This window comes from Pyrus communis, chromosome 15, assembly GCF_041283825.1.
Source record: "Pyrus communis isolate YQ-2024b chromosome 15, ASM4128382v1, whole genome shotgun sequence".
Classification (NCBI taxonomy): Eukaryota; Viridiplantae; Streptophyta; class Magnoliopsida; order Rosales; family Rosaceae; genus Pyrus; species Pyrus communis.
The window spans coordinates 34,457,409-34,478,177 of NC_142579.1; the positions used below are offsets into that span (position 1 = coordinate 34,457,409).

At 38.1% G+C, this 20,769-nt stretch overlaps 2 protein-coding genes across 2 annotated transcripts; one reads left to right on the forward strand and one right to left on the reverse strand.

Moving 5' to 3' along the window:
- Nucleotides 1-5,812: 5,812 nt before the first annotated feature.
- On the forward strand, nt 5,813-11,986 carry LOC137730261 (putative glucan 1,3-alpha-glucosidase). Its single transcript, XM_068469322.2, has 6 exons — nt 5,813-7,656; nt 9,212-9,485; nt 9,562-9,697; nt 10,200-10,410; nt 10,519-10,725; nt 11,361-11,986. The coding sequence occupies exons 1-6, from the start codon at nt 6,046-6,048 to the stop codon at nt 11,727-11,729; spliced, it is 2,808 nt and encodes a 935-aa protein (XP_068325423.2). The 5' UTR covers nt 5,813-6,045; the 3' UTR covers nt 11,730-11,986.
- An 847-nt stretch (nt 11,987-12,833) lies between these two features.
- LOC137735887 (auxilin-related protein 1) lies at nt 12,834-20,296 on the reverse strand. The gene is made up of 8 exons (XM_068475244.2): nt 19,231-20,296; nt 16,280-17,978; nt 16,083-16,203; nt 15,878-15,978; nt 15,286-15,351; nt 14,305-14,394; nt 13,584-13,760; nt 12,834-13,389 (listed from the first exon to the last, which is right to left on the reverse strand). Exons 1-8 carry the CDS (start codon nt 19,875-19,877, stop codon nt 13,351-13,353), a joined length of 2,940 nt encoding a protein of 979 aa, XP_068331345.2. The 5' UTR covers nt 19,878-20,296; the 3' UTR covers nt 12,834-13,350.
- Nucleotides 20,297-20,769: the final 473 nt, after the last annotated feature.

The following is a 20,769-nucleotide window of genomic DNA, read 5'->3' on the forward strand; positions in this document are numbered from 1 at the left end:
ATTAGAGTAGCACTTTTAATAGATTGTGCTTGTTTTGTGTTTGTGTCGGGCTAACCTGTTGTATATCTAGAAGTATATATTTAAAGAAACAAAAGTTAGGAACCCAATTTGCATTTCATATTAACTTTTTACACCAATCTCTAACACATTGATTTGTCTCATTTTGTTAGCACATTTGTGCTCATTTTATGTTTGGGTCGGGCTAACCTGTTGTACCTTTTATATTGGGTCGGGCCAACTTGTTGTACATTTTATGTTTGGGTCGAGCCAACCTGTCAGAAAGATGATTTCGTGATCACATTCATTTACGTTATTAAGCTCCCTGATTTTATGTAAATATTGATTCCTTGTGCAAATTGTCAGAGCTTGTATAGCCTCTGTAAACTTGTATAAATAGTGCCATATACTGAGATCAATGGAAATCATCCAAATTAAACCAAAAACATGTGTGTGTTCTCTATTTTATTTCCATGCACTGTTTAATCTTTTACAAGTCTCTTTGCAACAAGAGACTAGGCCAGGGTGGCCTTCAAGTGAGTTCGAGTATAAAGTCGATATTACAAGATTAAAATACTTTTTATGCCATGAACAAAGTTTTAAGGGTATATACAATTAACTGCAAGGTGATACTTGTAGCAACGATTTTATGATAGCAGTTGAGTGATCATAGATTGGCCGACCTAGGAAGTGTGTATAAGTTTGTAAATCTTCAAAAAAACCCTTCCAACGCCTCAATGTACAAAGATGGACACTATGATTCAAACACTAGACATGTTCCCTCGGTACAACAAGTTCAAAGTCGAGTACAAGAAAAAAGTTTGAGATTTTGGAGCTGTGCTGGTTGAGAGGTGAATGGTCATTGAGGCAACTCACTACGCGTCTGCCGCCAATTGGCCCATTGAAAGACAAGCAGGTCAATCACAATAACGCAGCCTCCCACAATGTTGAAACATAAAACAAACTTTTGAGTTTTTATACAAGATTAAGAGTTAACAAAACTTTAACATTATTATATGTAAGAAATGGTACAGTTTCTTACCTGCCAGTGTCAGCATCCTCATTCAGTACTATAGCCCCTTCTCCATTAAAATAACCGTGGCTAGGGGGCTAAAAAATGACAGAAAGAAGGCACCTCTCATCTTAATCACTAGGCTCTGTAACCATGCTGTCAATGCAGAAACTTCCAGACCCTACAAGAACAATGCAAAAATCAGAATTGTGTCTATGTTACACAATTAAAAGATCACTTCAAAGTTCAAACTACCCCAAAACTCACCGAATACAGGTAGCATGTCAACTTCACGTTCAACCCAGTATTCATGCATACGTTGTACTCTCGGTAAGTGTGACGGCCACTATGGTGTCCATTAGCGCTTCAATGGAGACAACATACTCATTATCCAAATCAACGGAAAGTCAGGGTACTCATTAGTGGTCCATTGCTAAAATCACACAAAAAGAAAAGCAAGATGTAAAATAAACATAAAGACAAGAAGTTATTTTGAAATCTAATTAGCAGATGTGTTTGTGTTTTCATTCGAATGTGCACCATGTGTTTATGAGTGTTTGAATCAACCCAAAAGAAAACAAAAAGTCAACGCGATTGCCATTTGTAAGTTGTAGCACACCGATAGGACCATTGTAGCTTTGACTAGCACTGGACCTTTCACCCAATTTTTGGTGTACTTCAATGAGTCGGCATGGCTAGTACAGGAATGCGCAATGGTGGTAATGGGGCCGTCACTCTGGCTGACAACTATGCCATCAACGATCACCATCAACACACTAAGCAATTTTGCTTGGCTAGGCCTTTCACGGATATTGACTTTTTCTGACTTGTCACACGAAAAAAATGAGGGAAAAAAAAAGTTTAAATGCTTTATTAAAAAATATAATGAATTGTCGCACATAGCTGGTAGTTTCACGCAATCCCCCAAAAACTGCAAGCTGTCCCAAAAATGGCATGTTTAATGAAAAATAATTAACTATTCAGATGTAACCTCTTTATTCTTCAAATTTAATTTGATATAGGGTACTTTGATATAGGGTACTTACTCAAGAATGCCCAAACAGATGATGTAGGCTAAAAGCCAACCCTTTGGAATGGGAGGTCTTCATTTGCTGTAGAGTGTGGCTACAAGCAAAGCGAAGAAGGCCACTGTGTTTTTATAGCATAAAAACATAGTGAACTTCATGTTAGCTCTGAATGCCATCTTGATGATAATGGAGTTACCCCTGATGAGTAGTTGGATCAAAAATCCAAGAATAGTACAACTCCTTTCATTCTTCCGTACAATGGGCTATATCGATAAAAAAATAAAATAAAATAAAATAAAAAACCTTAGTTGGAACAATATTGTAAATTCTAGAAGTCATAATCCAACTCCAAGAATTGAATTTTTATAGGTGGAGAAACTTACGTAAGATGTGGGAACATCAAAAGTGGCAAATGAAGAAACATTCACTTCCACCTTCAAGTTGTCATAAGAGTTTGAGAGTAATCCAATCCTCTATACCAAACGAGACCCAAGACAAACCACCACATATCCATACCACATTATGTAACAGGCAAATAGTAGTTATCATGACCCATGTTACTTATGCGTTAATACATACATCATCTTCCACATAATGTGGTGAAAAAGTTGGTCTGGCCTATTTACTAAACTCAAAGCAAAGTGTTCATTTATGTATTGTTAGTATAAATTAAATGAACAAGAAATTTGTAGTCACCAAAAACTCAAATTCTTAATCAATGACAGCACAACCTGAGAAAGGCAAAAGCTAATAAGTTTTATTTGTGTTTCTATTTGAAAGAAATCCCAAATAAGAGTAGTATTTTTAATAGATCGTGCTCGTTTTATGTTCGTGTCGGGCTAACCTGTTGTATATCTAGAAGTATATATTTAAAGAAACAAAAATTAGTAACCCAATTTGCATTTCATATTAACTATTTACTCCAATCTCAAACCCATTGATTTGTCTCATTTTGTTAGTACCTTCATGCTCATTTTATGTTTGGGTCGAGCCAACCCATTGTAAATTAATAGTATTTAAATAAACTAAAATAAAAAACGCAATATGCATTCATACAAATCATTTACACCAATTCTCTAAGCAAATTTAGTTCTACTCACCTACTCATACTGAATATATAAACTACACAAGACTAACCCTTGGATTAAGGTAGATTTATATCGTGTCTTTATTGGCCTATGATCAGTGGATGTGTTGGTTTACATCGTTTTCTGAAAAGAAAAAAAATGGTTATGGAATTTTATGTAAGTAGACAAATTCTGGACAAGCCTGTAATTGATGGCTGAAGTTTTACTTATTCCACACTCAATTTGAACTAGATGACCATCCTAATTTATGATATTAAGACGCATTATGACTTGGATTAGATGAGCCCATTTCGATCTTTAAAGACCAAAAATTGATGTGGATGGTTATTGAGGTCAACTTTTACGCTTTGGTTGCCATTTGTTGCTTGCCCAACTGAAACACTAAAAGGCCAATCACTATAATAAGGCATCTCATATCGTTGAAAGATGAACCAAACTTTAAGTTTTATGATACGTTAAAAGTAAACAAAATGTTATGTAAGAAAAGGATGCAGCTTTTGACCTCCCATTATTAAGTTTTATGTGTGTTTCCATTTGAAAGAAATCCCAAATTAGAGGAGTATTTTTAATAGATTGTGCTCGTTTTATGTTTATGTCGAGCTAATCCGTTGTACATCTAGAATGTAGAAGTATATATTTAAAGAAAAAAAATTAGAAACCCAACGTGCATTTCATATTAACTATTTACACTAATTCTCTAACCCATTGATTTGTCTCATTTTGCTAGTATCTTCGTGCTCATTTTATGTTTTGGTCGGATCAACCCATTGTACATTTATAATATTTAAAGAAACTAAAATCAGAAACCCAATATGCATGCAAAACATTTACACCAATTCTCTAAAGCAATTTTAGTTCTACTCGCCGACTCATGCTGAATATATAAACTGCACAAGACTAACATTTGGATTAAGGTTGGTTTATAGCGTGTCTTTGTTGGCCTATGATCAGGGGATATGCTGGTTTATATGTTGATTGCAGCCCAGGTGATACAATCATACAAGAATAATCTTATTACATTCCTTCTTCTACTTTATACAATCCCACTTAATATATAAAATATTTTATAACAAAACTAAAATAAGAATATTAAAAAGACAAACAAATAAATATTTGTTCTAAAAATACTATCTTTTATTTTAAAAGCTTTCCAAACAAACAAATATTTGTATACGGGTAACGGATTTGGAAATTTGATGCCACAAAGTCATTGACAGCCATGTGTAATCAATAATATTCATATATAAGATGACAAATCAACGTCATTATTTAATGGCAGTAAATTAATCCCGCTAGCTTTTTTCATAGAGTAATAATTTTAGAATTTTGTTGTGAATAAGTAGGGTGTGCAAACTGTAAAAGTAGGAGTTTCTCGCTCCTTCCCTTGCCCTGTTTATGTTGTAAAAGCAAGCAAGGTGAAATTGAGGTTGCCGATTCCAGCAATTCCACTGAATCCAGAAATGGCCAATTCCTCTTTCAGCCCCATATGCATTCCTGGAGATTGCGTGCAGAACCAAATGACAATCCAGAGTTAGCTGTCTAACCTTGTCAACATAGTTTCCTTCCGGCGCTAGGCATGTATCATCCTGATTAATTAGGAGGATAAAATTCTGCGAGTCGGGTTCTAACAGTAAGGGGAAGCCAAACCGCATCAATGCCAAAATCAAGACCCACCTTTAACGCATAAAGTGCTGGGAATTAAGGGTTTATTGTGTTCGTTCTGAATAAATGCTTGAAATACATGTAGTTATGTGAAAATGATGTGCATGAGTGTATACGATTCGTATAGAAATGGGATTTTTGTCTGTCGTCGATCCGTCGTACTTATACCGTGGATGGATTTGGTGGTATTGATCTCCATTTGAACTTAAACCATGATCAGTTTGAGTCCCACGGCTCTCACCAATCAAAACATGATCAGTTTTGAGGAATTATTAACCTTTTGTTCAATTATTTGTTATAGTCGTTCGTCAAGTCTCAAAAGTCTAGGGTTTACTTGAAGAGGTTTCAAGTCAAGTATAAGAGAAGGACTTTGCACCGTGTACGCACCGCACCTCACACTAGTAATATCTGTCTACATATATATTTTGCACCCCTAAATAAATAAATAATTAATTTAAAAGAAATTGTGTAAGCACACAAATTAATTATGATAAATGTAAATATGATGTCGATATCACAAGGATTGCTTAAATACCTATTTAACCGATTATTTATCACAGTTTGTAGACTTAATTAAACAAACAATAGATTAAATTGGAAATTTGTAGTAAAATAATTATAGAGAGTGAAAAAAGGGACAACTGAGAGGGAGAAGGGTTCAGCGTTTTTTATATATGTTTTTTCTTTTGTCTTGTGCCTTTATTTATACTAATTTAGGGTAGAGATTACTTGCATCCCTAGTGATACAATCATACAAGGATAATCTTATTACATTCTTTCGGTCTACTTTATACAATCACACTTAATATATAAAACACTATTCTATAACAAAACTAAAATAAGAATATTAAAAAGACCAACCAACAAATATTTGTTCTAGAAACATTTTCTTTTATTTTGAAAACACTTCTCACGAGTCATAACGTGTTGGACAAGAGATAGATGTGTGTGTGCTCACCTTGGAAAGCGAGTTCACCGAACACTGACCAAACGTAGAAAGAAACGAATGGAAGAACTACCTACTTGTCCAAAATTTATCTTTCTAAAATGTTATTTGTGTGAAAAAAGTTATTGGGCTGAAAGAGTAAGAAACATAAGTATATGGAGGCCCAATTAGTTGATTCTTGGGTCACCCGGGTCAATGCCCGAAACACCATCAGTGAGAGACTGACTGACATCTGAGATGATCAGAGGAGAAAAAATCCTTCTTGCTCATTTCCCTTGCTCCTACTGAGAGAGGTATGAACAACGACAATCCATGAAGATGGAAATGGAAAGGCAGATCAGAATCCCCAATCGAAATCCGACGGTCTTCGTTTTCCTGCTGCTCCTTGTCAGTTGTCAGCTCTGCTCCGTCGTCTCCTGGAAGAAAGATGAGTTCAGGAACTGTAACCAAACCCCATTCTGCAAACGAGCCCGTGGCCGCAAACCCAGCTCCTCCTTCGCCGCCCATGACGTATCTATCTCCAACGGTGACCTCACAGCCAGGCTTGTCCCCTCCGACAAAACCCTGGAAGATCAAGACCAAAACCAAATCAAGCAATTGATTCTCACTCTTTCTGTTTACCAAGATGGGATCTTGCGGCTCAGGATCGACGAGGACCCCAAACTCGATCCACCCAAGAAGCGTTTCGAGGTTCCCGATGTGGTTATGCCGGAGTTTTTGAGCAGGAAGCTGTGGTTGCAGAGGCTTTCAACGGAGACCATCGGCGGCGATGCAAGTCCTTCGTCGATCGTCTACTTGTTGGATGGCTACGAGGCGGTGCTCCGGCACGATCCCTTCGAGGTTTACGTGCGCAAAAAGGGAGGTAATCGCGTAGTTTCTATGAATTCTCATGGTTTATTTGATTTTGAGCAATTGAGGGTGAAAAAGGATGGTGAGGATTGGGAGGAGAGGTTCAAGGGGCATACAGATACGAGGCCTTTCGGCCCGCAATCGATTAGTTTCGACGTGTCCTTTTACGATGCTGACCATGTGTATGGGATTCCTGAGCGTGCTACAAGCTTAGCTCTGAAGCCCACTAGAGGTCCTGGGGTTGAGGAATCTGAACCCTATAGATTGTTTAACTTAGATGTGTTTGAGTACATTCATGATTCCCCATTTGGACTTTATGGTTCCATACCCTTGATGATTTCCCACGGCAAGTCACGCGGGACTTCTGGTTTCTTTTGGTTGAATGCTGCTGAGATGCAGATTGATGTTCTTGGAACCGGCTGGGATGCAGAGTCTGGCATTTCTCTCCCTACGTCACAATCTAGGATCGATACACATTGGATGAGCGAGGCGGGTATCGTCGATGCCTTCTTTTTCGTAGGACCTGGACCTAAGGATGTAGTCCGCCAGTACACGAGTGTAACTGGAACACCTGCAATGCCACAGTTGTTTGCTGTGGCCTATCACCAATGTAGATGGAATTATCGTGATGAGGAGGATGTTGAGCAAGTTGATTCTAAGTTTGATGAACACGATATTCCGTATGATGTTTTGTGGCTTGATATTGAGCACACAGATGGGAAGAGATATTTTACATGGGATAGAATGCTTTTTCCGCATCCAGAGGAGATGCAGAGGAAGTTGGCTGCTAAGGGTAGGCACATGGTTACTATTGTGGATCCTCATATTAAGCGGGATGATTCCTACTTTTTGCACAAAGAGGCCACAGAAAAGCAGTATTATGTTAGGGATGCCACTGCAAAGGATTATGATGGGTGGTGCTGGTCTGGTTCATCATCGTATTTGGATATGTTGAGGCCAGAGATCAGGTCCTGGTGGGCTGAAAAGTTCTCTTTTGAGAATTATGTTGGCTCAACTCCTTCACTGTACATCTGGAATGACATGAATGAGCCTTCTGTCTTCAATGGTCCCGAGGTAAGTTACTTAATTGCCACTGTACCATGCTTTTTATTGAGATTTGATTTCTTTTTAGTTATATATTTATGCCTTATTATTTAATATTCTTTATTGTTATTCAAGGAAAAATTTGAGCCAAGAACTTTTCTTTTGTATTTACGATTTTATTATTATTTCAATGAGGAAAGGTGGTTAAGACACATCCAATTACTTATTACGTATTTTTTTCATGAGTGAATTAGTTCAGTTTTGTCCAAGTATAGTAGGTTGATTTTATGTACAGATAATCATCATTTGTTTGTACAAACATGTATCATCTCTAACCTATGAGTAGGAAAATGTGGAAGATCAGAATGATAAGGCACATTTATTAAGTTCAGTCACAATAAAAATAAAAAATAAAAAATTGTTGCAGTAGGATCATGAACAAATATATGATTACATTAAGGAAGTGGAATTGTGTAAGGAATCAGGTTTATTGCCATGGTAACATTTTGTGTCTTTTGTATTCGCTTGGAATCTCTCACTGCATTCTTGGTCTCTAGTTCTTACATATTATGTTTGTTGCAGCATTGATATCTTTTGTGGACTTTCTTTGTGGTTAATATTTCCCATCGAATGTACAATGTTTCCTTATAGACTAGTTTATTGAAATATAATATTAGAATAGAAAACTTTTTAGTATTCAAATTATTCGAGCAAGGATGAGGTGGGCATTTTGGTTTACAGGCATCAAGTTCTATAGTTATGACTCAACCATATCCCTGTACTAGCCTAGTTTGAGCAGGCAAATACTTTAATAATACTGCTGCTTGAGAATAATAGGGGGAAGTTGGTCAAATTTGAGGTGCTGAGAAGATGGAATTTTTTAGTTGGTCGTAGCACAAACTGAAAATCCGGAACATACAAATGAATTTAACTTTGATTTCTTTTCTTTACTTGTAAACCTTCTATTCAAATGTATGCTTAATTTAGGTGAATTACACTCAAGATTTCTTACCAATACTGTCTTCTATATTAGTTATGATGTCTAAATTTGCAATGGATTTAGGATTAACTTGTGGCTTCTACTGGTTTGGAACTGATAACTGTATGTCTAACTCGGTGAATTAACTTTGGCCTATTGGTTGAAAACAAACAAGCGTACTAAACTCCTTTTTAGAATAGCCTAAATGCAGTCTCTAAAGCTTGAAATCAGCTCAATAATTTTTCCGAGTCACACGCCAGTACAACTTAAGTTCTTAAACTCCCTGGGAATCACTTACTGTGGATTTTGGAGTTTATAGTCCTGTATTGCTTATTTTATGTCTTGGTCCATTGTCAATAAAAGGATGGGCTTTAGCTCGTTTATGAACTATTAGTGATACAATATGTGACTGACTAAGAATGAAATCAACCTGAAAGGATTAGAGAAACACTCTCAATTTTTCATTTTTTGCTGATGCTGCATTAGAGGACCATAGGAAATTGTGATTACTGAGTGTTTATGACTTGTTTGGTTAGCCCCTTTTTTTCGTTAATTTTAATTTCTAGTATACCAGCTAAGCATCTCATGATTGTTGACCATGACCAGGTTACAATGCCTAGAGATGCTTTACATGTCGAAGGTGTAGAACATCGAGAGTTACATAATGCCTATGGGTACTACTTTCACATGGCTACAGCAGATGGGCTTGTGAAGCGAGGTGATGGAAGGGATAGACCTTTTGTTTTATCGAGAGCAGTATTTGCTGGAAGTCAAAGGCATGGAGCAATATGGACAGGAGATAATTCAGCTGATTGGGATCACCTTAGGGTTTCAGTTCCAATGGTTTTGACGCTTGGTCTTACTGGGATCTCATTCTCAGGTATCAAAAGCAATATTTTCATATTAACACAAAGTTTCTTTTTCAACTGGTGCTCATGGCTGTAATGTTGTTACAGGTGCTGATGTTGGTGGTTTCTTTGGCAATCCAGAACCTGAGTTGTTAGTTCGTTGGTATCAGTTAGGAGCATACTATCCATTTTTCAGAGCCCATGCCCATCATGACACCAAAAGGCGAGAACCATGGTTATTTGGGTAGGAGTTCCCCTCTATAAGATGATTTTTGCCATTTTTGAATGTTCTCTATCAAGTGAATATCGTACTATCTAATTCAGACATAGGCCAACTTATAGTGATTTAATTTCTCTTTGAAAGAAATGAAATGGAATATTTGTAGTACTTTTGGTGGGCATGAATTCTATGATGGTTAAGTGCCTTTAAATGAACAGCGCCGTGATACTTATGCAATATGACCTGTTGATTAAACAACATAGCGTAAAGTTTGGACTTTGGAGTAGACATGATTGTCATCATTTTATATTATCAGATTGCTTGCTTGGTCATGTTCCTTGTGAACATTTTAATGTCTAGAAATATGATATTATTATTGCTTGAAATGTCACAGGAATCATAACCTGCTCAATGAAAAACTGAAACGTGTTTCTATCTGATTGAAAATTTGATAGGAACATTGCTGGTATAGGATATTACCATGTTCATCACTTAAATCACTCGATGGTCTTTACCTTGATTACAGGGAAAAAAATACTGAACGTATTAGGGAGGCCATACACACTCGTTACATGTTGCTTCCATATTTCTACACATTATTTAGAGAGGCAAACACAACTGGTGTTCCAGTTATTCGTCCATTATGGATGGAGTTCCCTTCTGAAGAAGCTACTTTCAGCAATGATGAGGCTTTCATGATTGGAAGCAGTCTTCTGGTGCAAGGGATTTACACAGAGGTAGTATAGATGCTGATATTACTCATTCATTTAGCTTTCTTCCCGTCTATCTGTTTTTGCGTTCTCCACTTTTGATACTGTTGGCATTATTTTACTCTGTTGTACTAGCATGCAAGACATGCTTCAGTGTATTTGCCTGGGAAGGAATTATGGTATGACACAAAAACTGGAGTCGCATACAAGGGTGGTAAAACCTATAAGTTGGACGTTAATGAAGAAAGTATTCCTGCTTTCCAAAGGGCTGGAACCATCATACCAAGGAAAGACCGGTTTCGTCGAAGTTCCACACAGATGGTGAACGATCCATACACTCTGGTATGTTTTTGACTTTAAAGTTAAGGATATTTGATTAGAATAGATAAGCTTTTGTATGAAGTTAGAACAAGGATTTCTGCATCTTTGATATAAAAATATCCAGTGATGAAAGATGTAAATCCATTTGAGGGCTCAATGGTTGTCTATTTCCTATCCTTGCTTGAATCCCAGTCTCTTAGGTAAACATCAAAGAAGATCCTCAGTTTTTAGTGTTTCCGCAAACTTCATCACGTTGAGAACATAGTTGAACTTCATCATGTTGATGAAATAGTTCCTACCCATATACGTCTGAGATGAACAATTTAGCAAGAAAATCTAGAGGGTGTGGCTTTTAAGATTGGGGGTTATTTCTGTACGGGTCCTAGTCATGGTCAATAGAAATGCACATTTTTGCACACATTTCCAGCCTATGCCAATTTGTTTACATGTTTTAATTGAAATACGATTGTAGATTGAAATACGTACACTTTAGATCAACACTTGCATACCATTTAACTGTGAAGTTGAACACTGTTGTAGTTTCTTTCTGTAGTACCTTTTTGTTTTGTATTACCTTTTTAAGTGAACTTCTCTTTGTAGCATGAAAAGCGTATGAAGTAGACTGGATGGTTGTAATTTTTTTGTACACGGTGCAGGTGATAGCACTTAATAGTTCACAAGCAGCTGAAGGTGAACTTTATGTCGACGATGGTAGAAGCTTTGGATTTCAGGAAGGGGCCTACATCCATCGTCGTTTTGTATTCTCAGATGGGAAGCTCACATCTGTTAATATGGCACCCGCTGCCCCTGGCCAAAACCAGTTTTCTTCTGAATGTGTTATTGAGAGGATTATTCTGCAAGGACTCTCCACTGGGCAGAAAAGTGCCCTAATTGAACCCGCAAACCAGAAGGCCGAAATTGAACTGGGCCCGCTTCTCTTTCATTCAAAGAAAGGCCCAACTGCAACAACCATCCGCAAGCCGAATGTCCGCATCGCCGATGATTGGGTGATAAAACTGTTTTAGAAATTTAAAATTTTCCTTGCATTCCCTTGCAGTGAAGTGATAAACTGTCTGGTAGGACGTTTTTTCTTCCTTTTTTTTGGGATTAAGGAGGGATATTTCTTAGATTAGTAATACTGCAGGAAAACACTATATCCGTCAGATTTACGTTTCCGTTTAGGTGAGTGAGTGTTGTGGTTCCTCCGTAAGTGGTGATTCGACACCTTAATAACTCGACCTAAATGGCGAGAGTGGAATTGGAATTAATATGAATTTCATCTCATCGGTCTTCAGATGAGTGTCGAGTAATTGAACTTGAATACAACACTATACCATACTACACAAATAAAATAGAACAAGCGAAAAACTAATTCAAAGCGTAAGAGACCAATTGATTCCAGCAGGCAGCAGCACCAATATCAATATCGGATTTCAGAGGCTCCGGCGGGGCAGGTCACCAATGGTTCACCTGTCGATTAGAAATTTGAACCACCAAATTTGCACTGCTGGTTCCGGTTCCGGTTCCTGCAAACATATTCCACCGGAGGATGAGGGGGACCAGGAAAAGAAGCTTGTGAATCGTGGATTCCACCCTAACCCCGAGAGATGTAATGTCCAAAACACCCCCACAAATGCCCTCTCAAATCTCAATGCTTGGGAAGTGGAGGAGTCTCTCTTGCAAAATTTGCCTGTGAAAACCCTAGGTTTGGATTTTTTTTGCCATCACCACCGCCACCACCCCCCGGGTTCTCGTCTCTCGTCTCCCTGAGTGAGTAGAGATGGCTCTAAGCTAGAGTTCGATGATGAAACCGAGTTTAGAGGGTTGAACAAGGTGATCATGAGGACTATCTTTTTTCGGTGGTGGAGTACAAGCATCCGAGACGGCTGAGACGTCGGGGGCCTCAGATGAAGGGCTTCGATGTTCTTCTGCCATCCTGATGAACTAATTAAAAAATTTAGGTTTGATGAAAATATTGAGGGACATCAACGCCTTTTTATCTAGGGTTGGAATGAAAACCTAGATAAAAGTAAATTAACCACAAATTTTTCTCAAATAAATTCCCAAGGGAAAGCAAGTTTTGCTACTTGAGCTTTTCCGAATTATCTGTTAATACCGAAAGAAAGCTATTTCGAAAAATCAAACTCAGAGCTCAATCATGCATTCACATACGAATAGCTTTGTTGTCGATACAAATAATGGTATATATATTCAACAGAATGTGCCATATCACAAACAAATACAAAAATATAAAGGGCAAAATCTCACCCCCCACCCCACCCACCTAAAAATATCAAATGAACCCCTGAATAAAGATGAGTGCAATACCACAATATGGTATTGTACATCAACCAGCCTTTCCCAGAAACCGATCTTTCGAAAACCCTATGACCCCTGAATACCCTACACAAACAATTACAAGAGGCCAAGGGGAATAAAGAAAAGGGAAATATAAGAGAATACAGACCAGGCATCTTGGCGGCCAACGGAAGCCTCTCTCGATATATTTTCAAATTCAATCAAAATTCCACCATCAGTGATGATAAGTCTTTCTTCTGGAAAATAAGCGGATATTCTTCTTCCCATGTGACAAATGATTTGGCTGCCAAATTACGTAACTCGAAGCAGAAGAATCACTTGACGATTTCAAAAAAGCTCCTCCGAATTGAACTTGTTCCAAGCTTCCTACATGGTGCCATAATTCCAGGAGTGCAATTTCAGAAAGCTTGTACAATAATAATAGTGCCACACCAAAATAGGCTTGTATAATTATACTAATGTTAAATCAAGTAACCGAATCAGAAATAAAACCAACTGTTATGGGAGAACGACAAGCAGATTTTCTAGAATACAGCTTCATTTATAAAAATGTCATATACCTTAAGAAGATCGAACACTTTCTCGGCTATATACTTCTGTTGAAGATTCGCACCCTTCTGTTGTACCTTATCAGGATGAATGCACAAAGTTGCCTTCCTATATACTTTCTTAACTGAGGCAGCAGTAATCATATCCGTTAAAGAAACTGGCTGCCAACCACACTCAGGCCAGAGCACCTGATGGTCATTCAATAATTCGGGTCAGTATAAGCAGCACAAGTTACAAACTGTGGAACTATTCAATATTCAAAGTACATCCAACGCTATCAAGTAATTTAGCACAATTAAAAAAATTAAAAAATTAAAAAAAACCAGGTTTTTATATATGCTCATGGGACTAAAATTGACAATTAAGCAACTTAAAACTGATTTGGCATTCTGCTAAGCCTCCCTCTCTAACTGCCATATGCAGACAAGAACACCAACATGCAAACAAACAAACAAAAATCTGATGAGCGTTCTCTCAAACCTCCAAGCACATGCCGTGAAACCTCTTGAACACTCTCTAGTAGGACTTCACCGATTTGGCCATCGATTAACCTACAAGCCTCCTCATAAGTCATAACCCACCACAGAAAGCATTGTTCCATAAAGAATGATTTCACAACTCCAAACCCCGATGCACTCTAAACCTCGACACGTTTAAAAGAAAGAAAAAAAAAAAAAAAAAGAATTGTCATAATGTGGAGCATAAGGATGGCAAAATATGATTCCAACATACATATTGCATGGTCGATAGCAGAGCACGCAAGTTCCCCTCTTTCCCTGCAGCCCAACGCTTGATCTCAACATCTAGTGTTTCAGCAATCCTCTGAAGACATATACAAGAATAAACCATCAGCGACAACTCTACAACTTCATATGAGCTTCAGTACAGCTAAGGCATGAAGAGAAATAAACAGCGTGCAAATAAAAGTAAACATACACATACATACAAAAATTGATGACAAGCAAAAGTACTATGCCAGTTCAAGAATTATAAAATCACACTTATAAGTGATAACACTAGCTTCCTAGGCAATATTAATCACAGATGTAACTTTGTGGCACACAAAATTAGAAGGCAAGAAATTGAGTTCTATATCTACAAAATGAGAACAACTTTATGTTGACATCTTATGAAAACAATGCCAAAATATTTAGATCTTTGGTTGGTAAACTCACACACACATAATTATATGTACACAAATCGCATGTGAATATAGTTCTTTATATAAGACGGTAATAGTTCGTGAGCATGTGCATGTGGGAAAAGAACTGAGTTGGTTTAAGATTTGTTAATAGTCTTTTTCCCTTTATGCTTCTTACCACAATCATCCCTATTTATTAAAGTTGTTTAAGATTTGTTTGGAAGTTTTAACAATATATTAGTCTTATTATTGCTCCTAAATTGACAAAGAAGATTATCTTAGTAATACTGCAGAATTCTAGACTAAAGAGAATAACTGAATTTGATTCCAAACTATAATGGAATTTTTACGTTTTTTTTTTTTTTCTTTTTGTTCATTGTTTTTGGTCATTCAACTCAGTATTAGAAAGTAAAAGACAGGAAAGACAACCTAGCACAACCTTAGATTGGATCAACTCTAGGTCAATAACAACATGCCTAAACCCATATTACATGCAAACCTTAGTCTATACATCCAATTAAACAGAAAGATTCAACACTAGAACACATTGGAAGAATGGAAGAAAGAATTACAGTTCTCTCCGCTTGGTCTCTTTGGGCTTGAAGGTCCCTCTCATTCTTTTCAGCAAGTGCTTTCAACTGAAAATCAAAGACAACAATCCAAACTTCTCAGAAATGATAATAAAGTTAAACATAGCAGAGACGTGTGTGCATTATATAAATTAGTTCAGATCTGAGGAACATAAAGTGACATTCACAATGTATTCAACAATCCAAACCGTCAAGCTTTTAGGTCTTTTCCCAAAGATCATCCTTGCAAAATCACTCCAAATCCAAAACTATTTACCACTCAGTTAAATGTTTGTTATTTTAGTATTTTCTTGAAAATACCGTGTTCCTCTATTCTTCACTACAAGTCTACAATTGGATGCCTTATTTGTTTCCACTGTGTTTAAGTTTTTGCAAGGATGATCTTCAAATAATGAACTAAGAAATAGATGGTTTGAATCACTGAAATATAATTCGGACAGGGTCCCACAAGGTGTCCTTCAAACTGGGTTATTTGGAAAATCCCTCAACATAAGGGGCCTGGAGGAACATGTATCTTTTCCAAATTTATTTAAGGGAACAAAAAATATGTAAATCTAATGAAGAAACCACATACCGTACGCTCCTGGGTCCTTTGGTGTCGTTCCAACCTGGCTCTTCGCCTTTCTTCAGTCTCTCCTTCAACTTCCTGGAACTCTCCTCCAGAAGATGGAGCACCTTTTCACAAAAATTAGGAAAGTTAAGCAGAAGCAACATTTTACAAAGAAACACAAGAGTATTTACAATCAAATAACTGAACTGAACTACGAGTTCCAAATTACCTCCAAAAATTGCTGAAAGATCATCAACAATATTTGTAGTTGAATTTGCTTTTCTTATGTTTGAGGAAGTAGTGGTTGATGCCTTTGGCACTTCAGGTTCTTGCCTATTCTGAAATGGATCCTGAAAATATACAGCCACTAGTCAAAACATGATTTTCAAATGCAAATGAAAAAGATTTTTGCAATATTGTCCGTACCGATGAGTTAGCCCTAGGTCGTGGTGCACTGCTAGCTCGCCCCATGCTGAAAAAGTGCTCGAGATCATTATCACTCCTTTGCTGGTTCGCCCTTGCTGCAGCAGCAGCTCTTTCGCGAGCCTCTGCAGCAGCTCTTTCTCGAGCCTCTGCAGCAGCCCTTTCTACTGCAGCACGTTCAGCTCTAGTTCGTGCTTCAGCTCCAACCCTAGCTGCAGCAGCTCTTTCTTTTGCTTCCCTCTCCTTTGCTTCTGCATTTGCTCTTTCTCTGGCTTCTGCAGCAGCCTTTTCTGCTCTTTCCTTTGCCTCTGCTGCAGCTCTTTCTCGAGCTTCACTTTGAGCTCTCTGAACAGCAGCCCTTTCAGCCCGTTCTCTAGCTTCAGCAGTTGCCTTGTCTACAGCAGCTCTCTCTGCTTTAGCCCTTTCAGCTTTCATGCGAGCTTCATTAGCTGCTCTCTCTCGTGCTTCCCTAGTAGCCCTTTCCACAGCTTGTCTGGCCATACCCCTTTCCCTCTCCATTTCTCTGGTTCTCTCCCTTTCCTTTTCAAGCCTCCTTTGTTCTCTCTCTTTCTCTTCCCACGCCCTCTCAATTTCCTTCTCTTTCTCCACTCTACTCTGTTCCATATCTTCCTCTTCACCTTCCCTCTGCAGATGTTCGCTGTCAAACCTCTCCTGTTTTTCTTGCATAACTTTCTCATCCCTTTCCATCTGTGCTTCTTTACTCCTAGCAGCCTTTGTACTTCCCCTCTCTCTCACTTCCTTCGCATGTCTGAATTTAGCCTCAGCTTTATCCATAGCCTCTTTCATGGCAGCAGCAACTGAATTCATCTCCAATTCTTCACCAGCAAGGCCATTAGCGTGTTCAGAAAAGTTAGTTTGGTTCTTACCCCTGGCAAAATCCTCAAGTTCATCAATTGGAGAGTCACCCAAGCCTCTCGCTGCAGCAGGGGCCGACTTCGGAGCCTGAAAGAACTGTGTAGAAGATTCGGTAGCCTTCTTTCTTGCATTTGTGGAAGCAAGGGAACCCATTCTTGCCTTTGAAACTTGCACTGGTCTTGGAGGAGGAGGTCTTGACGGTGGTGGAGCACTAGTGGGCTGAGTCATTAGGGGGATCTCTGATACAGTGAGCCATACATTATCCAATGAATCCATGTTTTCTTCAGATCTTGGAGACCTATCCACTTGTACATTTGTTTCCTTAGGACTAGCATTTACATAGGAAGGTGGATACATATTTTGACCAGATGATCTGTGAGAATCGCTTGAAACTGTAGGCATATCAAACAAGGTCTGATGAGAATCCCAATGATTTCCAACAGGGGCCTTCTTTTGAGACTGGTTATCTGGACTTCTCACAGAAGGCTTCTCAGTTGATTCTTTACCAGTTGAAGCTCTGCTGTTATTTGTGCTTGTATCTGCCCTTAAATTGACACTATCATGTCCCCTGTAATTTCTTCCCGATAGAGATGTTGGGACTGACTTTCCAAGGCCATCAAAGGGATCAATATCGTCAAATGCTCGCCCAGTATCAACAGATGGACTATCAACCTTCGAGCTTCCTGATTTCGAAATTCTACTTATTTCTTCCAAGGGGTCACTATACTGCCCTGATACTACAAAAGGATCTTCCATCACATTGGAGTTTGTTTTAGACACATCATTGGCAGTCGTTTCATGGGGCCAACTGGCCTCTGAGGTTGACCTGATTCAAGAAAAGACAGTACAGATGCATAAATGTAACAAGATTTTTACTTGAAATGAACACGAACATGCCATTGCATTAACACAGGAAGCAACACAGCTAAAAGTGGTTGATAAATTTAAATATAAATCACAACACTGAAAGTAAAAAATGAATCAACATCAATTTAACTGCATACATCTCGTCTACCCAAGAAAAAATCAACAGTGAAAGATCATGAAATCACCCAAAATTAGTCAGTTAAAAAGTGCATGACGCATTCATGCTAATATAAGGTCAAGCTTGCCTGAAACTTTTAGTTTAAATTTTTTTTTTAATTAACTGAATGTTAATCAGTGCTCTTCCCTATGAAATAATATATGCATAAGCTCAAATACTATATGAATCAATTCGCATGTATAAGGAAATTTTGTCTTTCCAGATTGTTAATCTTGTCAATTCATAAGGTTGATTATTGTTTAAATAACTGGTCACAGTTGTGACAGGAAAAAGAATAACGGGTCACAAATGACTGAGCCTTCTCCTTATCTCTTGTTTGACAAAACTATACCCAATTTTTTTTGTGAATCAAAGGGTATCATGCATCATTTCCCTTCATAGTACAATATGACAATGAATTTAAAGAAATAGGATTGCACTTTCATCTATAGAGTTTCTTTTCCTCCTTATGCTGCTGAGTTTGTGCCTTATTTTCACTCTACACAGTTCAAGGCAACCAAAACACAACATTGCGCAACCAAAATCTGAAACCTTAGCTTATGTAAAATGAATGTACAGCATGAGTATCAGACCATAAATGATCTTCCAATGTCCATATCTCCATTCAACCAATCCAATGTCACCCACTAAAAGTGAAGCATAGCTTGATCTATCACTATCATTCATCAGGACTTGGAAATGAATGCCCATTCAACACAAAATACAGTGCAAGCCTAATACAGAAAATTTAGCAATTTATCAATCACCGTCCATATTGTATGAGTACAAACTTTCAAACTCAACGTGCATGTTGATCCTAATGTGGGTAATGCAAATCGATCCAAATTGTTCATCATACAATATTCTGTGCTTAACCAGTTTTCGGGTACATATCCAATAGACAATTTACCAAAATTTTAGACAATGCATAAATCGTCTCACACAATTGATCTAATTTGAACTACTTATGCCTGATCAAACAAGAAAATAACGTGTTCCCTAAGCATAAAAGCACAACACATACATATACATTAGTGATGGCAAACACCAATACCTTTCACTAGGAGCATTACCACCTCCAAACCCAGGTAGCAAATCATCGAAGCCGGGCAGGCCCTTCTCCACTTTATCCGATCCTCTGGTGCCTGAGCTTTTCAATTGGGGCTCGGCCTTGCCAAACCCGCCGAGAATGTCATCAAACCCACTGGTTCTACTACTCCCTTTGGACGGCGGCGACGTCACCGACGAGAAAATGTCCTCGTACTTAACTTTTGCAGCCGTGCTCTTCAGCCCCGGAACGCCAACGAAAATGTCGTCGTCGTAAACGGGTTTATCATAAACGGGCCCCGAATTCGTCGACGATGACTTTGGAACCGAATCAGCAGACCCACCAAACATTGAATCGAAGTTGAAAGCCGCGTCCTCGCCGCGGCTCTCCAATTTACCGGAATACCGCGCAGACCCGCCTAAGATATCGCCAAAGTCTTGACCTTTAGAGGATCCGAAGATCGAATCGCGATCGTCAGCGATTGACCCACTAAAGGAATTGCTCGCGCGAGCTGATCGGGAGGTCCCAGTAGATCCGAGATCAAAATTTGAGGGCTTTGAAGAAGAATTAGCAGAAGAAGCAGACATTGGCGCCGATTTGCCGGAGGGCTTGAAGCCGAAATCGGAGGCCAAGAGACCCTCGAAGTCGTTCATGGCGATTGGGCTTTCTGGGTCTCCCTCTCTCTCCTTCCTCCCCCTTGTATTATTGGTTTTTGGCTGTACGAAAACAAATGGAAGGATCTCTGAATTCTCTCAAAGGGTAGATGTGGAATTATATGAAAAGTTAAAGGAGGTGATCTCGTTGCAGAAGAGGAAGGGGGGTGTTGGGGATCTGAGGGTGTAAAACTTTGAGAGAGAGATGAGGTGAGGGAGGAGGGTAGAACAGGTATCTGATCTGCATTTTTTACATGTTTATTTGTTTTTCTTTTTTCTTTTTGAGTTTTGAATCTTTCTCTTTGTTTATTTGAATTTTTCTTTCCTTCCTCCTCCGCCTTGGGTGGTGGTGGAGATGGTGTTAACAGGATGAGATATAAGGAAGACTTAGGTGGCTATTTTTGGTTGGTGAGATAATAATAGAGAACTTTAACGAAAAACTGCTGGTACTGTTCATTTTAACGAGAAATTATATTTTAATACTAAAAAGTCAATCTTGATACTTTTCATTTTACCTTTTATTTTGTCATTATCATTAAAACTCAAAGTTTTCAAACCATTTTAATTAGTTTTACTATAATAAAAAAAACATCGGGAGTTGGAGAATGCCTCTAAAGGTATGAAATCTATGGTATTTGGTTCTGTTTGTGTACTGAATTTTTTTGTTTTTGGTAGGAATAATACTAACAACATCCCTTAATCATAACGAATTATTAATTTTTATGTTTTTATTTTTGTATCTAAGCCTAATTTATTAACGAGCGAGATTTACCATGAAAACCACTTTAAGATAAATTTTGAGTTTTTTTTCTAATTAAAAGTTTTATTAATTTATTCACTTCATGGATATTTTAATATTTTAACAAGGGAATGACCAAAATAAATGTTGACT